Below are 22,946 nucleotides of genomic sequence, written 5' to 3'. Positions count from 1 at the left end.
GCAAGTTCTCTTTAGCTTTAGCTTCGGAGTTTAGCAGGGTGTGTAGCTGGAGGGAATTAATGTCCTGGTACATGTTCTCCACTTTCAAACTCTGTGTTCTTCCATTGAGTTAAAAGCAAAAATAGTATCTCAACAAGTTCTTATTGGGTTCTAATTTAGCAAAATTAGTATCACTATACTTTCCTCTGCTAAGACATTTAAAAAAAAAAAAAAAAACAAAAAACAAAACAAACAACTAAATATTCCAGAATGTATTTCATCCATGTATCTATTTAAATATTCAATGGCACCTGCACACATATGCAGGAACATGCAATTCTTAATTTATGATGAATAAGACCCAAAAGAAGACACTCAAGAAAACAGAGTGGGCAGGATTAATTTCTCCAGCAGATTGCATTCATTTCATGATCTGACATCCCTAAAATAGACACTCTCAGGGCAACACCCAAAACACAAGCAGCCCCTCAACTATCCTGCAAATTCAAACCATGACAACTGCACACACTGGTGCCAATAACCTCTGTCTTGCCACTTGATTTGTTTTACAGCTGGGTAAATGGGTTGGCAGACCAAATTGGACCCTAAGTTTGGCTATGAAAAGAGAAACAGATTAACACAAAATGAGGAATGGATGTGATGGGCACTGCAGATTTTTGCATTGGGCTTTGTGTCCAGGGATACCCAGAGATGGGTGACTGAGAGTGTGACAATTCCTTCCTGCCAGATGATTATTTTTGTAAATATATAATTTCAATTAGATGCCATTTCAACACCCATATGCAAAACCTGAACCTCTTTAAAGTAACAAGTACTACAAAGCTCCATGTCTATCTCATGTACAGTTCAGTTCCCAGCACACAATTTGTTTTCAGAAGTTTTGTCTGAAGGAGAAAGGTAAAGGAACAATGGTTCTAGGAACTGGCATGAATGCCACCATCTCCCTTTCCTCCTGACCTGGCTGCTGCTCTTCCAGTCACAGAAATGAAATGCAAGCAGTGCTGCCTCATTGGACATGGCAGGCAGGAGGAAAGAGTTGGAATATTTTGTTTCTCAGTTGATATGGTCTCCTGAAAGTTCTTTAAGAAATTCTATTCCTCTTTTCAGCATTTTGAAAGGCTCTGAAGCTGAAGTGCAACCCATTCCCCAAATCCTATATGTTTAGCAAAGCTCTACATCTGCTTTCTTTTGAGTTCCCTGCTAACTATAAGATACTGCTAAGCTCTCCAAATTTATCACTCTGAAATGACATCAAGTTTTGTGTACCCTCATTATACTTTTGTGAGGAAGAGCAGAAAATCAAAAACCAATTATGATTTAAGACCTCAAATTAAAACCTGCTGACTGTTTAGTAAAAATACTCCATAAAACCTGTTTGTACTTTGAAAGACCACAACTGAAGAATATCACTGTCAAAGTATCACAGACCAAGGTGTTGGTGGTGTTTGCCTGTTTTGGAATAAGGGCACCTAGCAAAGCATCTTAAAATAAAGTTGTTTTAATCTACATTTCAATAGTAAGTATCTTATACATATGTATAAAATAATGCAAATGGAATTTAAAACTCATGTTAGTTTCAAAGTGAAGCTTTACAGGCAGAAGTCACATTTTACATCTTTGATGAACCAAGTATAAACACAACAGAAAACAGCAGCTGCCCACATCATTTCAAAGTTAAGTCTAAAACAGAGTGGATAATTACAGATGGAATAACATGGGAAATACAAGAAAACACAGACCAACCCACTAAGAGGAGGATTAAGCTTATCACATACTTGTTGTGTTATCATGCATTTTGGCAGGGTTCAAAGGAAAGGAAAGTTTTAATGTAGGAACAGCAAATGACTGCTTCACCAAGGCAGCAAAGCAAAAAGCACTGGAGATGGGTATTATAAATGCAGACTGTCAAAGGTAAATGAATTGTTAATGAAAGAATCAACATTTCCATAGAGCAGATGGGATAATGGCTAGAGTGGGAAGAGGTTGCAAAGCTTTGGAAGGCAAGTGGTTTATGCTTGGCAGAAGAAAAGGAGAGCAAAGGAAAAGAGAGATTAATAGCAAATGGAAGGTTCATCTTGAGGGAATTCTGATGCTCAAGAAATTTTTATTAAAATTTAACTAGGCTGGATAAAACACAAGATGCCAGAATTCTTTTTCAAATGGCAACAGAAAAGCTTCATATTTCTTTCTACTTGCAAAAAAATTACAGCATTCTTTATAACAGAAAAAGAAAATTAAAACTAAAATAAAAATTAAAGATTCTACCGTAACATGAGGCATTCCAGTATTATGAATGAGAAATGAGAAAGTTGACATCATACTTCTTTGTTGAACATTTAATTGAAAGTCAAGATGTTTCCCAAAACACTTTAAAAAAAATTGAAATCTCCAAAAGAAAACAAATAAAATCAAGAAAATGTGTAGTTGTCTCTTTTCCTGTTGAAAACTTTCTTTAGACAAGAGGACTGTAGCATGGAATACTGGGAGCTAAAATTATACTGGAAGGTATTAAGGTAGAGCTGGAGAGATGCCCTCCTGCCAAGTGACACAGGCAGCATGGTTACTGAAATGTGGATGAGAACAGGAACTCTGAGAAGGTTGGAGAAGCCAGGAAAGTCAATGCCTCATTTTATTTCAAAATAGCAACGACATTGCACTGTACTTCCTTCACAGGATTCTTCCAGATTCTCTGAATGAGCTCTTCATTTATTTTATGTTTTAATAAAGTCTGTCAATGACCCTTAAAAACTTCAATCGACCCCAAAAATTCCAAAGCAGTTTTGAAACACTGACTTATCTCCCACAGTACATGACCAACCAGGTCTCCAGTAACAACAAAAAGGGCAAATGATAAATTTCAACTTTCAAGCTGTAGACTGGAGCATGATTGATACTTTTGCTGGCTTTGAAAATGTTCATAAATTTTTATTTTACTTACTTGTACACTTAGATCTTGCCATGACTAGACATGGAATACAACTGGAAATGAAAGAGAAGCTGATTCATCAAGCACTCTAAACTCTCTGCTCTTTTGAGCTCTCTAAACTCTAAAGCTCTGTTGTGCCTGGCAAAACATCCAGGACAGAATTCTTCAAGGTGGAAACGCTGATCAGAGATCAAGCAAAGCAAACAAAAAAAAAATATATCAAAGAACCTTAAAGAGTTTTCCATGATGCTGTTCAGCCCCCAAAGGTGATATAGCTCCTCTCTTGTTCTAGATTTGTCATGTCAACACTTACATAAATTGATTGACTACTTGATATCTTAAATCCAACATATCTTATGAACAGTTGGAATCAACAATCTGAAATAAATACCTGAAGTCACTTGGACAGCACTCCAGAGTTTGTCCACAGAACCAGCAGAAGAGCCATGAAAGATGAGCCTTGTGCAGAATTCTGATAGACCCGAGCCCCACAACTTCCATGCAATGCAAGGCTGAGATCAGCCACCAGAACAGCTCTGAAGAACAAAAACCTATCAAGCAAAACTCCAAGGAGTGGGTCATGCAGTTTTTGTAACTTTTTTCAGCTCCCAGCTGGTATTTATTTTAGGGAATATGAGGGTTCAGGAAAGCACCAGACTGTGTTTTAACTGCTGTGATACATAACAGTTCTGGACTGTGCTTTCTAATGTTTAGGTGCATGATTCAATTCTAGTTGCAGTCAGACCTTCTAAATTCCATGTGTTTTTAAGCACCAGCAGAGCCTTCTACTATTACATAGCCAGGCTATGTCGGGCCGAGGGCAAAAGACACTGTGGTCAGCAAATCTTATACATTCATTTATCTGCTAATTAATTTGAGATGCAATTTCATAATCACTTTCAAGATTCCTGATGCTCTAAAGGAGGCCACAGGACTTATTCCAATCACCATCCCAAAGAAGATCAGTGATATATATACTGGAGAATTCAAACAGCACACAAAATGGAGAGAAAAATATCAGCTCTGCATATGTGAGGCCCTCACTGGCAAAATATATAGAATGTTCTTAAGCTGACAGTTTTATAACTCTAAATGGTTTCGCAAATGAAATCCAAACAAAAGAGCAGAGATGTTCTCTAAATCACTCAGCAATTGCTGCATAGAAAAACCAGCAACCACTAACTCCAACAAACAAAAAGAGATGATTTAAGTAAGCTTAATGAATGGAAAAAAAGGGCAGGATTTTTAGTTGTTCTTCTAGCTTTATTTTTCTATATTCTTGAACCTACACACATCATGATTCAGTTCACCCTGACAAATACTGTATAACCAACTATCAATCACATCAACTTTTTATACGTTGAGAGAAGTCAGATACCAAGTGATAAAAGGAGTTCAGGCAGAGGGCATATGTTAAGCAGCTGTGAGTCCCTTTAAGCTGTCTCTATGCCTAAAAGCTTAATGTCATTACACAGGGCTCCAATTTCTTCCTCTCCCACCTTACCCTAGAATATCCACATTATATGCAATTTAAATTATTAATTTTACTGGAAGAAATAAAGTCACACAGTGACCGCCTCAATACAAACAATATGCTTACAAATTAGATGTAAGCATTTCATTTGTTTACAATGAAAGATTATAAAATCAACTACTTCTAGGCTTTAAAGAAAGCTTTACTTATAAATAAAAGAATCTTAGGTAATAGTTTCAGGAACAATTTAAACCCGCATAAATTAGTACTGCTGCCAAAAGACACCTTTTTTTCTTTCCTCCCACCTCTTCCTTGGGTTGGCACGAGTATTTTGCAGTCTTGTAAACTTGCCTGGATTAAAATCACCTCTCCAACCCCCTCCAAAGGTTACTTTAAAACCAAATCACTTCCTTAATTGGATTCACCGTGAATATTTCTGCCAGCAAAAAGAGGAGGTGATAGAAAGGTGGAAGCAGGTGCCTGGGTAGCTTGTGAGATCTCACTTTTTGCAGCTTCGAGCTGAAGACACTGTTCCTTAAAATAAATATAAATGTAAAATATGCAGTGTAATAAATATAAGTGTAAAATATGTAATGCTGCTGTATGTATCCTACCTTCTAAGTACAGAGATGCTGAGTTTCAGCTTGCCAATTCTCAAATTATCATTGATCTTCTGGCTTTAGCTACTTGTAAGGAATGCCATGAATTGCATGGTTTGGGGCTTTCAGTTATTTCCCTCTAATTTCAAAATTACAGTAGAGGCCTATTAAAGACAGAAAAAAATCATTCTTATTCTTAAGGCCTGAACTCAGGCAGTTCCCATGAAGTACAGGGGTATGGCAGTCACCAAGAACTTGGTTCTGTTATCATGACTGGGAACAACATTTCCAATGACCTCAGTCAGAAGCTGCAAAAAAACAGAGAAAGGAATCAGCAGGGAATAGGAAATGTTTGAGTAAAAAGGAAGAAGAAACAGAGGGGAGCCAGAAAAATTAATGTTTATATGCAGGAGGGAACAGGAGAACTGAAAGTACAAAGAGCAGGAGGAGTATCTGGGGAGTGCACAGGACAATGAGGAACAGGAACTGGGGGCTTTGTGGAACAGATGGGGTAACACAAGGAGAAAGAAGAGGTGATCAGATGTGCTAAACCATGTGAACTAGCACAAGGCAAGAGTGCAATGGAGGAAAGGGAAATAAAGGCAAGAGTAAACACATGAAAAAAGTGAAGGATGTAAAACCTTTGAGTACGTTAGTAATATGGCTGGAAAAGCTTTTTCTCTGTTTAGAGAGATGGTCGAAAGAATTGCACCTCCCCAAACAGCCACAAGACACAGCAGATAATCAGAAACACCTCCAGACAGAGCAGAGGCAAATCTCCCTGCTCATTCCTCAGATACTGATGCTTACTGTTAAGTAGAGAACCTGAGAGCATCATCCAGAAGGCAGCTACTATTTCTCAAAGCTAAGGAAACCAGAAAGCAAACAAGGTGGTATTTTTAAATGATAGAATGGGTAGGGTTAGAAGGGACCTTAAGGATCATCCAGCTTCATCCAGTTTTTAACCCCAGATTACCAATAATGTATGCTTCATATTAGTAGTATTAAGAAAGTGCCACACAAGAATCAGTCTATCAGGAACCCAGGGCAACCATTTTCCTTCTACACAGAAGGTGAGCATTTCCAGTAGGACCAAACCAACATGGGCAAAATACTTTTCCTATGCATTTGATAACTGAAAAAGATATTTTTCTTGCAGACACAAAGAAATCTTAAAAACTTCAATAGATAACCAGTATAGCACTTTATAAATTTTAACGATACTGAAAGCATTAGTATAAAAAAGAAGTTCCTCTCTGATGTTCATCTTCTTAGGCAAGCTATTTGTTCAATCATTTTCTTCCTTTAGATGATGTTCTCTGGCTGCTAGAGCTGCTACTCCCAGTATAAACTGTGCAGCATATACACTGACATCCTGTCCATCAGAAACTTGGAAGCACAGCCAGGAAACAAACAGCCAGGGAAGCAGATAGATAGCCACTGGAGTTGCCAGGTTTTCTGGCCTTTTCAACTTATAACTGCAGTGAGAAGCAGCTTCTTGCATTTTAGATCAAGTGAGAAAAGCCCCTTCCCTTCCTGCCTACTGATCAGTAGTCAACAAACACATCAAAATCAATCTTTTTTGCTTTTCTTGCACATATACATGGCTTTGCTTGCTAATTCTGGAATGGGTGACAGTCAATTATTAATCTGAGCCAGAAATTTAACAGATGATGACTGAGCCTGCAGTAAATCTTCACTTTTATTACTTAGCTAATCAGATAAACAAATCCTACCAATAATAACCCATACCTGTAGCTTTATTATGATGTCTGACCTAACAGAGAAAATAATCTCCACATAGCATACAAACACAAATATTTGACATGTCCAAGGCAGTTAAAGAGAGAGGAGAAGATGCAGTGGCATCGTCTGCCCTCCCCTTGGAGCTGCATCATGTCTGAGGCCATGGATCAGTTCATGGATCAGGCACAGCCAAGAGACAGTCCCCTGGTCAAAGTTAAACTCTAAAGCCTCCTGATTATGTAAACAGAACACAGAGAAATCCCTGAGGTTTCCAACCTCACAGTAGATACACACTTCCACACACCAGGAACTGGGTGTCTGTAACATGCCCACTCCTGTTACCTGGCACTTCTGTAGCAAATCTTACACCAACAGCACAGAAAATGAGCTCACAGCTTCTGCTTCAAGAACAGCAAGAGCAAGGGCATCTGACACTGCAGATTTCAATACAGCCAGGATATGGAGACACAGCCACTGAGACAGAAGGTGATCAGACATCTAACTCGAACATTCCTCTAAAAAAATGGGACATTTCCATCTGGGACTGTTTTTCTGTAGTGTCAGGACAGAAGACTGCTCTGACTTCTGAACACACCCTCTTAGAATTATGTTTATCTCAAAATCTAAGTGATGGTCAGCTATCAAGTTATCTTTTGCCAAAACTATACAGCTAATATAAAAGTAACCCGCTGAATCAGTGGACCTAGAGCAGAAGTAATAAATTTGGCACACTGGCACTCCTTCTGACAAGGGTAAAACAAAAGGCATAAGAACTTCCACAGTTCAGCTGACTTATGCAGAACCAAAAAAAAGGAATTGAAAATCAGTAAACAAACCAGCTTAGTAATTTTATTCACCTTTGCTGTAAAATTGCTCCATCTTGCAACTGTATTTTCTCATTTTGATGTTACACATAAGCACATGAGACTGACTAATTTTCTTCAGAAGGGTCTTTTATTTTGACCAAAGTACTTGGGGTCATTGGTACAGAAGTAATGCCACAAAAAAGTGTCCAGATACCAAATTTTTCAAACATTAGGTTAATTTGTTTTCTAAACCTAAACCAATATTTGATCAGTTGAACAAATATTTGAAATGCATTTGACTAGTTATCTATTAAGAAAGAAAACGAAGTTATTTAAAAGGACTTTCCCCCTTCACTCACCACGAAATAAAATTTGGGTTGAGCTCACAAGATTTTAATTTTTTTTTTCCTGGTCTCAAATTGGACCCTTCTTAACAGATCACTCTTTAAGGGCACTGATGGGAAGTGCTTCAGAAATAGGAAAGCTTTAAGAGGAAAGAACAGGTATACTGTAATAACACTCTTAACTCCAAAACACTCTTAAGTACTTACTACTTAAGTAAGGAGAGCTAGTTTAGATACTAAGTTTTACCCTTAATTTAAGTAGTATTTTGACCCATGAACTAGGTATTAAGTGTGAGCTGGTCTTTGTTATGATTTTTGTTGTAAAAGGAAAATGTAGAGGAACCATCATGTCTTCCAGTCACATCCACAAGCAAAACCTGTCCTTTTCTTTAAAGAAAATGCTCAACCTCTATTTTCATTGTAATTCCCTTCAAAGACATCTATGATATTTTTACATGCATTTCAGGTTGTCCCCACCTGTGCTGCTGATATCTTCCCCCTCAGGTCAGGGTAAAGAAGTTCAGCAGCTGAAGAATAACCAATTAAATTTCATCTCAGATCAAGTCTAGAACTAGAGAACATCTGTCCTTGCTGCAGTGGATTGTATCACTGTACCATCTAAGTGAAAGTAAGATTTGACAGTAGAAAGACTTCATATTAAAGTCTGAAAAAAACTTAGGGTGAAATAGAGGAAGTCTAAAGAAGTGAAAAGCATCATCGCTTCAGGTTTTGTCTTCAGTTTAAAACTGGAAGTATGATCAAAAGACTGGAAAAGAGTTGTTAGCTGCACATAAGTAACTGACCTGGAATGCCTCAAACTGTTCAACCTCTACATTTACCAGAAATAAAAGCAGAACAATAACTTTTTAATACAGTTCCTTTTACAAGCAACTGTCAAGTATTTGTAAGCATTTTTATCTACTCAAAACGTAGATCTACTGCCAAACTGTTTCTCTTTCATTTGAAATAAGTAAAGAGATAAATAAATTTTTCTTAAAATCTGCTTTAAATCCACATTGAGAGCTGTCAAAAACATAACCCATATAAAAGAGCACACAGACCTCTAAAGGTTTCTGAAATGCTTCACCCATAATAGAAGCCTTAAAACCTTGATTCCTTTCTTTTTAGCTTTTTAAAACAAGGTTTGTGTTTGGATTTCAATCAAATTAGGCTTAATATTGCTGGTACTGTAACAATTTCAAATAGTAATGATTTTCATAATTCTGTCCAAAAACTTTGAAATAATCAGTCTTCCTTACAAAAGGAGGCAGCTACAAGGACATCAACTGCACTGCAAAAGTTACATGGAGGGAGATGGGATTTGTTAATTCTGTTTACGCATATGTTTAGCATAAAAAATTATTTAAGTGCTGTACAATAAATAATCTGGCAATGCACACTTTCAACACTTTTGGCAGTGAAGTCATAAATAGCCTTGTTTTGGCCAAAGTGCAAAAATTTACACGCAACAAATGCTGCAAATGGGAAGCCACAAAATCCACTACAAAGACAGAAAGTTCTGTAGCATTTTGGAGGGCCTTCTTCCAGATTGATAATCAGAATTTTAAAAATTAGACCATAGAATACCTAACTGCCCTGGTTAGCAGCATCTTTTGGAGATGTGCCTCCATCTCACGTGCTTGTCTGGACATGCCAGGCAGCAGCATGAGGAAAAAGCCACAGAAGGTTTTCAGTACCTTCATTAACACAGAATCCAGAGGACAAATGGCTCCAGAGCAAGAAGAGAGGAAAGTGAATTTATATAGGTACAGGCAGTATATTTTAAAAAGCTGTACAGGCTCCACTGTCATTAGAACTTCTTGGGATAATTGTTGACAGAGTATTTGGCTTGTGGTAACTCTCAGGCAGTGCTCTTGCAGAAATGAGAAACTATTAGAACAGGACCAAAATTGCTTTGCCAGAACAACCATTGGACATAGCATCATCCTTCAGGAAGAAATGATGGTTGAAGGTGAGAGCTGCTCTCCCACCAGTTCTTTTGACATCTCTTAGATGGATCCATCTTTGACAAAGCTGCAAATATTCTTTCAGTGTCTGTGGGGGCTGCCAGCTCTGCACACAGGTGCCTGCTTGGTTGTTTCAATGCCCATGTCCAGCCAGGGAGGTACCACTGAGGGTGGGAACTTCCCCAGTATTAGGACCAAGAACACTGCATCTGGTACATGATGTAGCACAGGCTCTTGGGGCCTCTAAGAGCAATACTGCTTGGTTTTGGTAGCACTGAGCAGCTCCAGTCCTGGCTGGTTAGATGCTGGCATTTGGATGATTTTGGGAAGCTTTTTTTTTCGTAAGAGACATCAGCCAGATCACTGGCTTTGTCTACTGAAAGATCCCTCCATTCACTCAAGACCATTGCTGCTTTATTCTCAGCTTTTCGCCCACATGAGTTGAGGAGGGGGAAGGAGTAAAGATAGACAGCAAACTTGTAATGATAATTCAGTTTTGAATGCTCACACAGCTCACAGGGCTGACATAAAATCTTTCACAGCTGTGAGCAATTAAAAACTGTAACTCAACAGATTAAAAGTGTTTGTAGGCAAAACCACAATGGGATCCTCCCTTGCAGCTCATAAAACTGTCTAGTCAGGTCTGAACTTCTATATTTGCTCATCTTCTATCTGAAGGCATCTCAGTTCTAATAGTTTCCTCCTTGCTTCCTAATTAAAGATAACATATGGGACCAGAAAGAAATTAATCCCTCCAGAGCTGTAGAATCAGTGCACGCTCAGAATCACTGCAGAACCCTTCCACAAGAAGGTTACTGAAATCCTATGGCTAATGCAGAAACCAGAACTAAAATCAGCTTTCTCTGCTGGGCAAACAATGAAACAGAAGAATTCCTGTGCTCTAAGAGGATCTCTGAAGGGCAGTTTTAACCTGGGAGCCATCTTAGCAAATACTGCTCCAGTCTGGAAGTTTAGAAAGGAAAGGAAACATTAGCATTTTCTCTACTCCAAGAAAAAAAAGGGAAAACACAAATCTTTGAATACAACCCCTTTTCTCAGTACTGCATTCATTACAGCAGGTCAATATAAACCCATGACCTTTATTACTGAAACACTGGTGGGTTAATATAGGGTAAAGAAAATGCACTAAGGAAGTCAGAGTTTATCTATACTGTTCTCACACTGCAATAATTTGAATTTTTTTCATTTCCAGTATTATCTGTGTTGTGGTTTGTTCCTTCTGCTCTGATTTACAGTATAAAATCCCTGAAATGACAGAAATACATTTCCATTTTAGTCTCTTTGGCTTCGCTGTATTTTTAATACTTTATCAGGCCTTAAATCCTAAGAATTCCCTTGCTCTCTCTGAAGGAAGAAAAATTACAATGTTGCTAGACACCTAAAACCAAAAAACAACAAAAAAACCCCAAGCCCAAAACATTCACTCCTTTTGGCTGCAAAATCAAATGCATCCAATGGAACACAAAGAGGGATCAACATCAGGCATACATTTCAAACACATTACACAAGTAATTAAAGAAAAAAAGGGAAGAAATCTAAAGTAAAGCTGCTTGCATAACAGACTGTGCATAAGCCATTGAGTCTTTTGAGTGGGATAAATGTTCCAGACTGTGCCACTAATGCAACATTTTAATGGTGTGAGAACTGGAAACAAAAATCCTTAAAGATGGATAATAAACTCTGAAGGCTGCTATAACATTTAAAGGACCAAATAAATAAATATTTATCTTTCTTTTCCTGCCAAAAGTGGACATCACACAAATCCTGATGATGGATGCTACAGAGTAGAGAGTGTTGTCACTTTTTCTGGACAATGAAGCAAAACCACAGAAACCAGCAGGGGAAGCAGCCAAGTTCAGCCACCATATTTGGGCTTCAGAGTCCTATAAATACACACACAGCATCTAAACAAGGCCACGATTGTCATTCCCCTTGTAAGAAAATGATTAGTTGTACTATGCTAATAATACACTCTGAAAGCCCGAGGAATCCAAACCAACTTCCATGGGATAAAACCAGAACGTGGCTCCACACTTGGGTAATAACATTCTGCCCTAAAACTGCAACAAAGAGACGTGCAGAGAAGGCTCAGAAATACAGACCCAGAGAATTAAGCACTGCCCAGTCCAACCCAGTTACCAGGGAGGGCAGGGGAGAAGGACACAGGAGGACACATGATGTGCTCTGATGGCTGAGCTGATCCAGGAGCTGGCTGGAGCTGCTCCTCAGAGGAGCTTGTTTCATGCTGGGAGAATGATGCTATCACAGAAGTGCTTAAAATGAAAGCCAGCAACATAGATTCCTGTTCTTTTGCTTGACTTGACAAAAAAAAAAAAATTCCACTGAAAGCTTTGTGTTCATTCATATCATGGAGAGTGCAATATACAACATATTATCACAAGGAAAGCATGTCTCAAGAGAAACCTCTTGATTCCATTAAATAGAAAAAGAAACAGAACCAGGCCAATTTGATATACCATCACAACTATGCTTTGTTTATCAACAAAGCCCATGTACTACAGCCCATAATTCAATTTTAAAAGTACTATTATCTAGCAACTTTATAATCAAGATAATTTTAACTACTAGAAATGATATGAGCTTGGACAAGGATAACATTCAACACTGTCAAATGGAAGGCATCAGAGTTATGATTTCTAGGCACAAGTGGTAATTGGATTGGAAGGCAAAGTTCAAGAAAACAGAAATACTCTTGTGTATTAACAGACAGCCTGTTCTGCTCCATAGTGCACTACCCAAGGCCATTTCCTTCCTTAAAATTAAAATTCTAATCAGCCTTCATTCCATCTACAGAAATTTATAACCTAGTCCAAGTTCTTTGTATATCTTTAGAAACAAACAGACCTGGAATATGAGACCCACCATGTTATAAATTCTTAATTCAGCTTCAAAAATCTGTACAAACACAAGTGGAGAATGTTTAAAACATGCAGAGTTCCACACTGTGCAACCCTGATTTATTGCTATAAACACTGCAAATGTCTTGGTCTCTCAATGCAGCTGTATTAATTACAGATTGGATGTTAAGATATCCTAGATATCCAGCACTGAGGGAAGTGGGCTCACTCCGGATGAAATGAAAATGGAGAACTATAACCACAAAAAGAAATTCTTTACAAATTCCTCTTACCCAGTGCTTTTCAAGCTGTGGGGCACTCACTCCAAGCAGTATGCCTGGTTTTCCTAAGTAGCTTATAAGCACTGCCAGAAAACCTGAGCACGTTCTGCTAAGCACTGCTGCTGTTAAGAGTTGGTGCCTTTGGCAGGACCTGTGTTTCAGGACTTGCAGAATACCAAAAAATAAGCTGTTCCTGCTAAACAGGGAGAATAGTTAACTCTCTCAAATCTATAGCTGTCTTTGGTTTTCTTCTCCCCAAAAAAAGCTTACCTCTGACCTGACTACCACATCTCAAAATTAAGCCAACAGTACAGAAAAGGTCTGGAAAATGGAACAAAAGCATGCTTACTCTGCAAGGTAAATCAGAAAAATGTACAGAAAGGCAGAATTATAAATATAAATGCTTAGGTCTCCAAAGGGAATATAAAAACACTAAGGTCAAGCTTAAAAGAGTAACAACAAACTCTTGAAGACCACGAGTCAGCAGGTATGCATCTTGTCCTCATGCCTTCAGCACAGCTTGAGAGGAGGTATTTATGTCAAAGCAGCTGGGTGGCCCCCTGAGAACTGTGCCATAGCAATATCAGCCTCATCTCTGCCTCATAGCAAAACCCTATTCTTCTTTTCTATGATAACACCACCTCTGACCCATCTCCAGCTTCACTGTTCACAAGCACTACAGCCCTCGCTCTCCTTTCTTCTGCCTCCATTCTACAATCCTTACCTCTGGTAATTCTGAGCACCAATGGAAGACACAAAGCACAAACACAGCTCTCTCCTGTTGCTTTCTGCCCGGTAGCAGGCGAGCTGAGAACTCATCACAAGCTGCCATGCACATAGCAGAAAGGGAAGCAGCTCAGAGATCCCAGCTGCAGCTTGTCAGGAGGTGGCCAGGTTCAAATGGACCAGCTGCTTGGCAAGAAAATGGCCATGTTCACATCAGCTGGGAGCCAGGAGGCACCCAGGGTCCCTTCTGGGGAGCTGCTGCTGCTTGGCCAGCAATGGAGCCTCTGAGCCTCTCAGCTGCCAGGAGGTCAGGGAAAGGTCTCCTCAAGCTGTTAGCTCTGTGGCTCTGACTTGTGTGAATATAAATAAAATCAAATCAGCCGACCAGATTAGGACGTTGCACAAAATATAAAACAGGACGGGCAGAATTTTCATGGTGGGCTGAATCATTTTCAGCAGCACTGGTCAAAAAAAAACTGGATGGGGAAGTGCAAGAAATTGCTCCTCCAGCTGGTCATGTAACCTCTGCTAAGGAATTCTGCTCCTGTCCCTGAGCCTTCAGACATCAAAATTAGAGTTTAAATCTGGAATAGCTGCACTGGCTTTCATTAACCTCAGAACCAGTACACAGCATTAGGCTGGGAAAGAGGGGAAATAAAAGGGGGAAGAGAAACCTCACTCAGTCTGTGCAGTTTAGCAGCAATTTAAAACTGCCTAACTCCAGCAAGGAAATTTGCATCTTAATTGCAAGGCCGTTTTTAGTATTTTGATGTAATTTCCTCAATATTTTTCCACTCCCTAAGATCCACCCAACAATTAGAAGCAACTCAGGACTGATCTGCATGAGTGTTATCTGAATAAAAATCTTGATTTGCCAAACTTTGCCTCCTGAACATGCTGTACTAACAGGTGCTGCTGGGGCTACTTAGATTTCAAGCTGCAGAAGCAGTTCACTGATTGACCAATAGCTCTGAAAGATACTTGGGAAAGTATCCCAGCCCTCAAACTTTGTTTTCTCTCTCTAAACATTTACCAAAAAGCAAATAGAATTTACAAAATCCCACTGCAAACTTGCTCTCATAGAAAGTGAAATTAAAGAACCTAGTTGGATAATGAAATATATAACATTAATTGCAAAAGATTTCTACAAATTAGAGCCTGTAAATTCATCTTCATTTATTTAAAAAAAGTAATGACAAACACCTCACAGGACATTCTGGCCATTTGAGACTGACCTGCAGTGATTGGGGAAACATGCAGATGCTTTAGGGTGATTTTTAATATTTTTCTGATATATCACAATTGTTTTAATAAAAGGGCAGGGGAGGGAATGTTTTTTCAGTATGCTTTAAAAATAAAAACCTAAAGTCATGGCAAAGAATGTTTTTTTTCATGCTAGTTTGTTTGGGTTTTAATTTTACATTTTTAAAGCACGCCATCAAATATTTTCAGAAAGAATGTGGGGCTGCATTTATTCTGCTTACTTACTCTATATTAAGTTAATCTTAAGAAATATTTTAAAAACCAGCAAATTGTCCCCTGCTCAACTGATAAACAGATACATTTCATTGGGAAACAAAGCCAAAAAACAATGAGGTGGTTGAGGGGAGCAGACACCCATTATACATATGAACCTAGAACAGCAAATTCAGTGACATATTAAAATTGTCAGAGAAATTAAGATTTCTATAATGCAACAAGTTACATGCAAAGGCACTAAACTCCTACACTAATATTTGCATTGACTTTATCTGTGGAGAGTAGATAGACACGGCCACAAGAGCCACACAGGCTGGGAGCATCTGCCCCTTACAAATACCACCCGGGTGACTACAGACCTCACATTTGTGCAGATCTATGCATACTGTAATCTACCATAAAAATATGAATTGAGAGGCATATTGAGTTAGGCTTGTCAGCCCTAATATTTCTGGTGATTTTTGAACAAGGCCAGAGAATAAGATATGCATCTTTACAAATCTAGTTGGCTTTACTTCAAATCCAAAAGCTTGTTTCTAAGCTGCACAAGGACGGGAGCCCATGTAAAATCAAATTTTTAATGCAAAGCCAACCCAGTTCTGCTCATCATCTTGTGTTCTGAAACCTGTCTGCAGCAAGAGTTCTTTAGGAGCTCAGTGTCCTTCACTGAAATACTGTATAACATGCAATTATTTTTGTAAAAAATATTTTTTGCATCAAAGCTAAGCTTAGCTTAGGGGAAAACGATCATATTTTATTGAATAAAAACTTCTGTGATTTCTAAGTTTCTGTTAATGAAGTATTTTCATTGGCAATCATCAGTTAAAAATTGCTTCAGCTTCCTTAGCAGGTTTGTTTGTTTGTTTTTTCTTTTTAAATCAAGCTGGTAAGTAGTCCCAATTCACCAGTGCAAATCAGCTTAATTTGCTTGGGAGCTAAAACTTGGAGCGAACATTGGTATTTTCAAAACAAATACATCAAGTTAAAGCAAGGGCAGTTGTGGTTCATCTGAATCATATGGCTCCAGATTTCAAATCTAAGCTAAGGAAATAGAGGTTATGACATCCTGCAGCTGGGACACACAGTGTTCATAAAGCAGTGTTAAATCAAGACCACTTGGCCAGTTCAGGCAGTTGCTTGTGTGGAAGTGAAAGATCCCATGAGAGCATTAAAAAAAAGAAAGGTTTTGGTGTCCTAGCCAAACCCCCCTTCCTTCACTTAATGCTACCAGGGGCTAAGTTTCTTCAGAGCAAACGACTGAGGAAGATTGCTGCCAAGTCAGTGCTACTGATTTATTTGCATCCAGTCGCAGAGAACAGGAATTAAACACTTTGCAAAATTTCATGGGCAGGAAAATTACAAAAGGGCTTCGCATGCTATGCAAATGCCAAGTGACTGAGCCTGCTGCTTGGTGGGTTTTCAGACATGTAAATTCAGAGAGTTCATTCACCAAAAGGCTACACAAATGCTCCTCTCAACATCAAGACTGATACAGGGGCAGCAGAAGCAGCTGGGAGCTCCAGCAAGGCAGAAATAGTCATGTTGGGAGAAAGGGGACAGGCAGAAAAAAGTTTTAGTTCAGTCTGGGGAACTGAGGACAGGAAAGGATTGGGTCTGGAAATGTTATTTTCCAGTGTTCTATTCAGTAGCATTTAAGATCTATTTACTGATAAAATAAGCATTGATAGAATACCTGAGAGCTGTCATTTTCATTTATAATACATGAAAACAGTTTGTTTTCTAAATTTCGAGACCGTATTGGTAGCTGAAGCAGATTCACTGCTTCCCTGAACACCAGGAGAACTGTGCCTGAAGCTTTTTGTTGTTTTGTTGGGTTTTTTTTAAAGTAGGGAGGAAGCCTGAAACAGTAGTACTGATTGGAGTCTTTGATGACACTATCTGGATGCCAATGTCATGCTGTGTAAACATGTGGATCCATTAGACAATTGTTGGAAGCAGTGAATTCTAAATTTGATCTAGTGATTGGACTCGTGCTGTTTGGAAAAAAAAAAATGGGGTTGCGAAACCACACAAGGAAAACTTTTCAGACTTGTTAAAAAAAAAGAAGTACAATGTGAACAATGATGTATTGGATGGCCTGCAGAACCCAGCCTCTGGAGAGTCTTAACAGCTAGGAAAAAAAAAAAAAAAAAGACTTGAACTCTTGCCTTTCAAATTATTAAAAAAGTTTATAAAATGTATTCCAACCTGAAAGGGTAAAAACATTTTCAAAGAGAAAAATGTAAATTCACATGCAGAATAGGAGAGATTTTCCTTGCTAACAGCCTATCTGCAGCAGTGATTTATATCTTCTTCTGCATTGCTGGTGCACACTACAGCCTGAACTAATGAATCAATTTTAGTGAAGCCTGAGCTCTATGGTATCCCCAGTGATGCTGGCTGGGGAAGGGAGTGGTAGTTAACTGCCTTCCTTTGGTTTGTGCTGGCAACACAGAGCCTCTTGCTTCATAGCACTTAATGATCTAAAACACACTTGAAATTAACTCCTTCAGTAGCTACAGAGCTGCTACTCCTTATCTCTTTCATTTTTCTTAATTGTAGCACTGCAAAATGTTGTTTTGATTCAGAATTATATATGATTAATATGATACATGATTTATATTTGTTTGAAAAGAAAACACAGGCCTCATGAATAAAATTATACATGACACATGGCATTTGAAAGCACACTCCACTCTATAAGATACCAAGAAACACTGTGCTCATTCTATCCAGGCTAAAACTTTATTTCCAACTGATTAGCCAGCTTTTTATTCCACTCAAGTTGCTTACATTAAAAGAAAAAAACCAGTGGGTTCAGCTCCCAGCAAAACTGCAAACCCACTTTAATGTTGTCACTGCAGAACTTGTTATTCATCACCACAGGCTTAGAGATGTGAAGAGCCAGTGTGTATAGCTCAGCATTTCAGTTATGATTCATGTTGGGATTTAATCATTCCTGAAACACTGTTTACTACATAAAAGAAATTGTACTTCAACAACAGGAATCAAATCAATCCAGAAGAGCTACTGAGTCACTAAAGGAGGAAGGCAACAAGGTACAAGTTACCCTTGGGTCTTTGGGCAGGTCAGCAGTAGCAAAGCTTCTCTTTGGCCACTGCTGGGTGACCACTGTGGACGGAATGAAGTGACACAGGATGCTATCTTGAAAATAAAGTATCCTGCTTACCTCAAAATACAGTCATAATTGAATATATAGTACCCTTGAACTAGTTTATCTTTCTTTTAAAGGAAAAACTGATCTATTATTAAATGTTATCTTACTCTCCAAATATTACTGTTCTATCATTTATTAAGCTACAAACACTTCCACCTCTTCAATGCTTCCGTGTAAGTCATATATTTTTTAGCAGCAAGACATTGGGAAATGAGTTCATTTTTCTTTTCCTTTAGATAAATTACATCTGCATATTTAAATACTGGTTGCAGATTTGGAGTGCTCAAATATATTAAACTTTTCTTTTTAAAGATATTATGTTTTTCTTCTTATAATTTGATCAAATATACTTGTTCTCCATATTTTTCCCCACAGTGTGCAAAGGAGCAAATTCATACTCAGTAACCAAAGTGCATTAGCATAACACAGTACGTCAAAACCAGTCTTTTTTACAATAAGAAACCAAACCAACATTCATCACAGTATCACATTACATGAGAAATATTTCCTACCAGGACTGTTACGTGTCAGTTTTAATCTACCAAGCATGAAATTTTCAATGAGGAGAGGGAAATTACGTTTCAGTTTTTAGATCAAGATACAGCTTTTGTTCAAGATCCTCAATTCACCTCACAAATGCAAATAAAGACATCAGCACCTCTGTGATAAATTAATTCTGACAATTTTTCAGCTACAGTCAAGTTAGTACATGCAGCAATTTGTCATCAAACATCGTGAACAATTATGTTATACATTTTGTAATCACTGGATGAAAACATCATATATTGGAAATGCTACACAGAGCATGGTACAGAGAGATGTTAAGACAAAAAAATGAAAATTATCTGCATTTATCAGACTGATTACATTTTCTTCTATTTTTTTCTTCCAGTCACCTGCATACAACTGTTTCACCTTTTCTTTCTTTTCCTTTTTCCTCACAGTGGCTGAATCTCAGACTGACATTCTCCTGGGCTGCACATGTAAGTACAGATACAGCAATAGTGTGACTGTTATTGTATGTGTTTATTTCACCAGTGTCCAACAGTGAAAATATTTACCAAAACTGGGAGTTCTAGACCTGGTATTTCCTTCTGTGAAAAGGTACTGGGAAAATTTACTGCATGCTCTTGAAGAGTTAACTAAGACAAGCAATATTTACTCACAGGTTGTACTCCTCAAAGACCCCAAACCAGCCAACTGAGTATTCACACACAGATAGATCCAACTCACTACATCTTTATAGGTTTGTGCAATCTGGACCACATAAAAGTGCCCATGATCTTGAGGCACTCCAGGGCTCCTTGCTAGACAGGGGAACCTCTGTCATCCAGAGGAACTGCAGAAAGAGATTGGAGGGATGTCAGTACTCAGGAGGTCTGCAAAGCCCTTGTCACTCCATGTCCTGGTGACAGCTGCCACTGTCCCAAACCCCCACCCACATTAATGCTTTGCATATCCTGACAAGGGTGATCAAGGAGAAAGGCAAAGCCAAGACCCAGTTGGTCAGCTTGGGGTCACCCTGCAGATAAAACACACCTTTAAGAAAATCAAACCGATGAAATGGAAAGAGATGAACAACTCAATCTTCTCCAAGTGGCCAGTGCCATTTATCTGAGCATTGATGGTGCAAATACCTCAAAAACATTGCCTTGTTCAAGTGCAAGGTTTGGCACCTGCTCAGAGTGGTGTGGAGCAGGTCAGTTGCTCATCCTGGCCCAGATAATGAGCAAAGGACTAAGCCAAGAATCACTTAATGTTAATACCAATACCCAAAGCTGTTCTATTGCTCTTGGCAAGTCATTTTACTATTTTTCCTGTTCTCCTATGTACAATGAACATAACATCTTTGTGCCCATGTCCCCAGTGTTTAATCCCCAATTTAATATTCTAGTCATAAATGCACTGCCTCCTTCTTACTCTGATAAAGTACAGTCAGTATCAATAGGTAACACTTTCAAAAAAACTTATTTCCAGCTATTGTGAAACAGGAGCTGAATGTTTATGGAGTAGTTATTTTTTATGTCAGTTTACCATAGGGCCTCTTTAGCTACAAGCTTACAGCCAGAGGCCCCAAGGCATTTTTGGGAATGGAAACTTTTTGAGTTCAGCTCTTAACAAATTTCCAGCCTGCAGTATGTTTTTCATTAGTCTACATGGTGTTATAATAAATGATGCACTTCCTCTCTCATTTTATGATTTTTTTAAACATGCAACAATTTTTCTGTGTCTGTTTTCTATTACTTTCAATATACTCAACACACTAATCTTAGAGTCTATGTATAAAGACAGAAAGGGTAAAATGAGTAGGATGTCAGCTAGAGTAAGACAAGCTCCCAGTTAAAATTCTTCACTGAAAGCCAATCATAAACACAATTTCATGTATTCAGATCCTTGGGCAGGCATCCTCTTAGGGGCCATTGTTAAAAAAATAAAAAGTCCATTATCCCCAAACCTAGAGTTGGCCTAGAAAAGACTCCTCTAAGGTACACACCTGCAAGACTCCAATAAAAAAGTCTGATCTTATTGGCCAGATACAAAACATATGAAAACCTCCATGTAACAGAATTATAAAAAGACTTTTTTTTTGCATAAAGTCCAAACCTGGTACTTTTCTGTATAGCTGTATACCAACACAAGAAAGCTTTCCATAAGCCTGAGCAAGCTGAAGAAAGGGACACCAAGGTAGCCAGTGGGCAGGGACACTTGCCCTGGGATGCAAGGCTGAGGACACCAGGCTCATTCAGGCTGAAGAAAAGAAGGGTTTGGGTCAACCTAAGAACCACCAGGTTGCACCTACAAGAGTCTTATTGAGAAGACTGATTGAGGCTCTTTATAACCTCTTTATAATGCATGGTGGGATGAAAAAAAGGCAAAGGGTCCAAGTGGAAAAACAGATGGATTCAAACATATAAGGGAATATGTATTATTTTTTTTACTATTAGGGCAATCAAGCTTTGAAACAGGCTGTTAAGAGGAATATGAATAGATGACCTCCTGAGGTTCCTTCCAAACCTTCCAAAAATTCTATGATTCAGTCCAGTAAGGAATAGTTTTCAAATAACAGAAAAAATGGATCCAGAATTTCTTTTCTCTCCACTACTTGCTATAATCATAGACAGATTGGTTTGCTGCTACTGTGGTGCAATTTATTTTTATAATAAACAAAGAAAAACAGCTGTGGATGGCATTTAACCTCAGACTCCCAATTTCTTAATTGAAATCTTAATTGAAACCATCCACTGGTGGCTATAGCTTTTTGCATAAAAGCTCAGACAGGAGAAAAGAAGGCAAATAAAGATTTACCTTAATGACACACAAGGACAACATCCATCAGTAAACTTCAGAGTGAAATACCTGCATCACAGTTAAAAGATTTTAAATAATAATAATAATAATAATAATAATAATAATTTTAAAAGTTCCTCAGTTGTCTTTCCCTGAAAGCAGCTTGTAGACTCTAAGCCTCATTTTTACTGGAGTGAAGCACCCTGGATCCTCTGACTGTCACACTTTTTATCACTTTGTATAAATTGAACCCAGCAAGTACAAAGGTAATTATAAACAGCAGGTAACAATATCCCAAATATTTTAAAACTAGAAATATAAACAAACCATTGTTGAAGGGGAAATGGAAAGTTCCTAAAACAAAAGAAAACAAACAAGCAAAAAAACCAACCCCAAACAAGCATGCAAAAAAAAAGCCCAAAAACCCCAAAACCAGAAAAAAAACCAAGAAACAAAAAACAAAACAAACAACCCCCAAACAACTAACATTTCAGAATTTAAGTCTCCATCCTAAAAGCACAACTACCCACATTTAGATCAAGCAAAAGTTCTTTGTGCCAGCTTGTCTTACCCAAAACTAGTTTGGTGAGATCTGCAGGAGGTTATAAAAAAAAAAAAACAAAACACCCAAATCAAAAGCAAATGCCTTTAACATTGTACTCTCAAACATCACCTCTGAAATGCTTTCAAGGAATGTTCATCCCCTTTCTGGGTGCATTTCCACACATCTTTGGTAGTAACTGAGCTCAGCACATCCATCCCACAGCCACTGCAATGGTTCAGGATGGGGAAGATGAGCATGGCAAAGGGCTACAAGCTCCTGAGCTCCTGCAAGCCAAACTCACTCCATGGACCAGGGATTCCCTGGCATCTCCCTGCTCCATCCCCACTGCCTGGGTACCTGTGACCCCTTCCCACCCACAGCCATGCCAGGGGCTCCTTTCCTTATCTGTAAGTAGTCCATACACTGGTTTTAAGAGCCCTGGGGAGGTCTTCTGGAGAAAGAAAGCTGAGAGGTTTGAGAAAGAGAATATAAACTAGCACTAAAGGACATTAATATCAGTCTTGAAAAAATATAATCCCAGCAAAATTCAGACAGTTGGGAAAACACAGCTCTTTCTATAGGGTATCTGGAAATACAAACAGTATTTCCTCTGCTGACACTTCCAAGGAGGAACAATTCTCCACTTCATGTCCCACTATATATTCATATTTTAAATGTGTTTTATATGTAGTTGACACACACGCTTTTT

At 38.4% G+C, this 22,946-nt stretch overlaps 2 protein-coding genes across 2 annotated transcripts in view; one reads left to right on the top strand and one right to left on the bottom strand.

Moving 5' to 3' along the window:
* The window catches only part of C14H7orf50 (chromosome 14 C7orf50 homolog), a 47,162-nt gene extending 33,164 nt beyond the window's left edge, over positions 1 to 13,998 (bottom strand). Inside the window, exon 1 of the mRNA XM_030459503.1 lies at positions 13,747 to 13,998. Coding sequence (XP_030315363.1) covers positions 13,747 to 13,860 — 114 coding nt within the window. The 5' untranslated portion in view covers positions 13,861 to 13,998. The remainder of the gene's footprint in view (positions 1 to 13,746) is intronic.
* Positions 1 to 22,946, top strand: part of GPR146 (G protein-coupled receptor 146) — a 50,067-nt gene that overhangs the window by 3,518 nt on the left and 23,603 nt on the right. The window contains exon 2 of the mRNA XM_030459501.1: positions 19,350 to 19,388. The gene's annotated coding sequence lies outside the window, so the exon portion shown is untranslated. The remainder of the gene's footprint in view (positions 1 to 19,349; positions 19,389 to 22,946) is intronic.

This window comes from Calypte anna, chromosome 14 (assembly GCF_003957555.1).
Source record: "Calypte anna isolate BGI_N300 chromosome 14, bCalAnn1_v1.p, whole genome shotgun sequence".
NCBI lineage: Eukaryota > Metazoa > Chordata > Aves > Apodiformes > Trochilidae > Calypte > Calypte anna.
This window is presented reverse-complemented; position numbering and strand designations above follow the sequence as displayed.